Source organism: Perkinsus marinus (genome assembly GCF_000006405.1).
Source record: "Perkinsus marinus ATCC 50983 genomic scaffold scf_1104296965578, whole genome shotgun sequence".
NCBI classification, from domain to species: domain Eukaryota; phylum Perkinsozoa; order Perkinsida; family Perkinsidae; genus Perkinsus; species Perkinsus marinus.
The window spans coordinates 33,745-38,186 of record NW_003204277.1 but is presented as its reverse complement, the minus strand read 5'-3'; the positions used below and the strand labels follow the sequence as shown (position 1 = coordinate 38,186).

The window sequence follows — 4,442 nt, the reverse complement described above, 5'->3', positions numbered from 1 at the left end:
ATAACCGACGCAGCCTGCTTTGCCTCTAACGAGGGTTCACGGAACTTCTTGTGAGGCCTTTGCGCTCTCAGCTGCTCTGAGTGAAATGCCGGACTGATGATGAGGGGGTTGAAACCAACGTAAAACCTAAACTTTTGGTTAGCGTTGTTATCAGAGATAGCTGTCACGATGTACAAGTTGTTCGAGGAGTATACTATTTCCTGTAACCTCCAACCAGATGGTAGTTGTCGCCAATCTTCATCGTCATGATCTTCTTGACTGATAATGGCTGCCACACGAGAGTTACGACCCTTGTTGTTATCGAAGCGGAGAGTAAAACTACCTTGCGTCATGATGTCACGTCCTATTATCACGGGGTGAATCAGAGGTACTTCCGTAATGTAGAACTTAGCCACGAAAATAGCTCCAAGGACGGATAGATTAAGAGAAACCGACCCTAAAGTCTTCAACGAATGTCATTCTGCCGTCTTGCAGACAGGCGTATCCTCCGTGTCAACTGTGAGAGAAGTTAACATACTCGATAAGGTGTCCATGTCAATGATAGATATAGTAGACCCGCTGTCGATCAAGGCTTCAGTTCGTACTGACGACCCACATGCCTCAAGTGCCACACTCAGCGTGCAAGAGTCCGGTAGGGGCGTGGTGTTACCATGACAAGTCTCTAAGCTGACAATATTCACCTCGTTCGAAGGCATCGATGTAGCACTTGGAGAAGGACGGCCTTTACGCTCGAGCGCACGTCGTTTTGTTTGACATTGCTCCTCAGTGTGGTTGCGTTTCAGACAATAACCACACGTAGCACCGGGAGTTCGAGGATACTCTTGTCGTAGTCTCGGACCTTCTGCTCTCTTAGGAATAGTTGAGAGTGCTTGTCCTCTACGATCTCGTCTCTTCTTGAAGCATTCAGACTCTAGATGGCCTTCCTTACCACAGTAACCACATTTCCTCTGCGTCTTGGCAATGGCGCTCACAACTTTTTCCATCCATTCAGGAGATAGCCAAGAATTGACATTTGATGAGGATGATGATACCGTAGGCTCCACGTCGTCACCATTTTGTTCATAAGCTGCTGCCGGTCTTTCCATATTACCAATAGCGGCCAGCTCATGTTGCATAGCGTCTTGCTCTGGTCGTTCAGATTCATCGATGAAAGGATCCGACATGATAAATTGCGCCTTCTGCAACGCCTTCTCCAGGGTGGGGGGATTGGCATTCCGAACCTTACGTGCAAGTTCGATTGAATTTCCACGAAGACCACGAATGAATGCCATGAGAACCACCGGTTTGAGCTGTTGCTCCTGCATGTCTGGATAGGGCCTATCCGATAGGCTCGATGTGCCAGGCGTCTAATATCATTCTGGTAGGTCAGAAGGGTGACCCTTCAAGGGTCTCATTGCCATAGTCTAGTACTCGCTGATGGAGCTGTTCACCACACTGTATCTGCGTAGCCACCGACAACTTCTTAGTGAGATTATCGACAAGCTTCTCCAGAGTATACTTATTATCATGATACATCACATGTTGAGTCGAAACGGTCATGTTCGCAACGGTTACTGATATATCATGGCGAGCGAAATAATCACCCCCGCGAACCGTGCAGATTCCTTACGCAACACAACAGAACCACTGAGTTCTCTCTTAGAAATGATTCAAACTTCATGGTTCATGGCGAAATATGACCACCCTTGCATGCCAAAACACGTGCGAGTCGGTCATCAACAGATCTCGTGAGTGCAAGGACCTCATCCGAAGAAATAGCCTTTGCAGCTTCCTGGATACCCCTCCACAGAGACTCGAGGTCGTTAAACTGCCTCCCTCCAGAGTACAACTTACTAAGACGGGCCTACTACACGTGAACAAACTCAAACAAGCTCTCACTTCTTCAAGATGCTCCAATACCGTTCAATCGGATTTATATCCGGCGAATTGGGAGGCCAATTCATGAGCTTTCTGCCGGTAAATCCTTTCTTCTCGAGGTAGTCCTTGGTAAACTTGCTGGCATGGGAGGGGCATTGTCTTGCATGAATATCAGGTCACGCTTGGCCACCCTCCCGAGCTTCCGATACCATGGGAAGAAGCACTGGTCGAGAAGTTTAGTGTACCTGCGTGGCTCACTACTGCATCATCCCAGCCGTAGGCTCTATCTCACTCTTGCGAGATCATCTTCACTCCTTGTTGGACTCTCACGGGACCGACGACCTTCCCTTCGATGATCCCGGCTCAAATCATGACGCCACCTCCTCCCTGTTGACGCTTGGATCGGCTCGGACAAGCGGTACCATCCATAATCCACCCTCGGGCCCACCCATCGGGGCCGTCCAGCGTCGCTCGTGACTCGTCCGTCCACAGCACCTTCCAGAAATCCGTCTTCATGTTATCCTTCGCCCATCGCACCCTTTTCTCCTTATGGGTTTTCGTCAAGGAAGGCCTGGGGTTGGCTTTCAAGACCTTCCCTATGCTCTTCAGCACCTTGCACCTGGTGCTTTTGCTCCCTTTACTCACCCCCGCCGCGTCAAACAACTCCTTACTGGTGGCTAATGAAGTTATAGCCATCTCTCTCTTGAGTTTTCTCTTCTCCCGTGGCGTAACAGACTTCTCGTACGGCCCACCCCTCCTCTGGTACACCTTAGAAGGGTCCTCCAGGTACTTCTTGATAGTACGGTGGTCCCTTCCAAGCTCCTTCGCAACTTCGACGCTCTTAGCCCCTTCAGCAAGCCTCTTAACTACGACGGCTTTCTCGGTGTCGGTTAGAAGCAATTTCTGTGGCATAATAACGAGATCAAATTGTGTTGCCTAAGGAATCTGCACGGTTCGCGGGGGTGATTATTTCGCTCGCCATGATATATCAGTAACCGTCCCGAACATGACCGTTTCGACTCAACATGTGATGTATCATGATAATAAGTATATCCTGTTGAAGTTTCAGCTCAAAACTCTAATTCGTTAACGAGAAACACAGATTTTTTGAATTTGCCTAAGAAAAAAATACGCTCCTTAGTATAGATGATGCTCGTTGATGTTGTTGTCACCCATATTCATAACAAGGAGCTGCTACGCTGCACTATTATGTAACTCGACCAGAGGTAAATAATCCTCAGGGAAAAGATAAAGATGCAAAACGGATACAGCTAGGAATGTCTCGGACGGGGACAAAGCTTTGTGTCTACTTGTGTGATATTGCAGTCCAGATACCCTTTTTCCGATCTCCTGTGCACAAGCGGCCTCAAGGGGGATGATTCGGTTCACAATACAAACCCATAACTGGAACTAACACCCGTCTTCCATGCTAGTGAAGGCATTGTCTACTAGACAAGACTCTTGTCTATACTAGCGTAGACAAAACTCTTGTCACAAGAGTTTTTTTGGGCTGCGAGAAACTCCAAACCCTTGGAACAACCCTTACAGATGACATAACGCACACTGTATTAGAGCCATGTGATAGCATACCGCTTTACTCTATAAACTCTCGGAAGCATAGATGGTGACGAGTTTCCTTAGTCACGCTTGGGATGCTGATGGTTGAAACACAGACTGCCATCGGCCTTCAGTACCCCAATCTGAGGAAGAAGAATCTTTGTAGAAGATATCCATAGGAGGGATGATGCTTGCACTATGAGCTCTGCGGGGTCAACTTCTGCCAACTGTGCTGCACAAGAAAATGTTTTCGATAAAGTAGTTGATCGTGAACTGCGTTATCGAAAACATTTTCTTTTCCCGACAGTCTGTCCACGTGAACTGTTCACGCGGACAGACTGTCGGGGCAGTGAAGATCACTGTAGAGTCTGCCAGACTCAATGAGTCGGGCCATCAGAATATCTTGAGTGAATCAATGCGGATGGATCGCACAGAGTGAAGCCAATGAGCAAAGGCGCATGAAAGGCCAACAAGCTTCGATCTGGTCTTGGGCAGTCCTTGGTTAGATTCGCACGCGTGTTTCACGCGGCGTGAACACCTCCCGCACGAGGATTTCTCATGCTATATGTTATCACTGCTGACATATAGCATGAGAAATCCGTAACTCAATGATTTGCCAATCATAAATTCGGAATACATCTACCCCCGAAAACGACCTGGAAATATATCGCTCTAACCTGCTGGACTGCTGTTTGTCGCGTGACCATCTTGCATCCTCCATGTACTCTCCTCATTGCCAACACAAGTCTCGTGACCCTACCAGAAACACGCCTGGATGTGCATGCGTACTGGACAGTTCAACCCTCATTTAGGTATGTTTAGCTGGACTAGGGCGTGCGATAACATGCTAAAGCGAGAGCCACCTTGATCTTAGCCTGAATTCATAGAAGCATGCGGGAAATGGGCTAGCATGAAGAATTTCCTCTGTAATTTCCAATATTTGCGGTATTTCCGCAGAAAATTAGCATGGGCGTGACCGATTTTTACTTTTGACAAACCCTGACTACTCGTCACCATAGTCGCCTTCG

At 48.0% G+C, this 4,442-nt stretch overlaps 2 protein-coding genes across 2 annotated transcripts; both read right to left on the bottom strand.

Moving 5' to 3' along the window:
• Nucleotides 1-455: 455 nt before the first annotated feature.
• On the bottom strand, nt 456-1,304 carry Pmar_PMAR006589 (hypothetical protein; the record flags this gene model as incomplete). The annotated part of the gene is made up of 1 exon (XM_002769504.1): nt 456-1,304. One exon carries the CDS (start codon nt 1,302-1,304, stop codon nt 456-458), a length of 849 nt encoding a protein of 282 aa, XP_002769550.1.
• A 916-nt stretch (nt 1,305-2,220) lies between these two features.
• Nucleotides 2,221-2,769, bottom strand: Pmar_PMAR006588 (Transposable element Tc3 transposase, putative; the record flags this gene model as incomplete). Its single annotated transcript, XM_002769503.1, has 1 exon — nt 2,221-2,769. One exon carries the CDS (start codon nt 2,767-2,769, stop codon nt 2,221-2,223), a length of 549 nt encoding a protein of 182 aa, XP_002769549.1.
• Between the last annotated feature and the right edge of the window lie 1,673 nt (nt 2,770-4,442).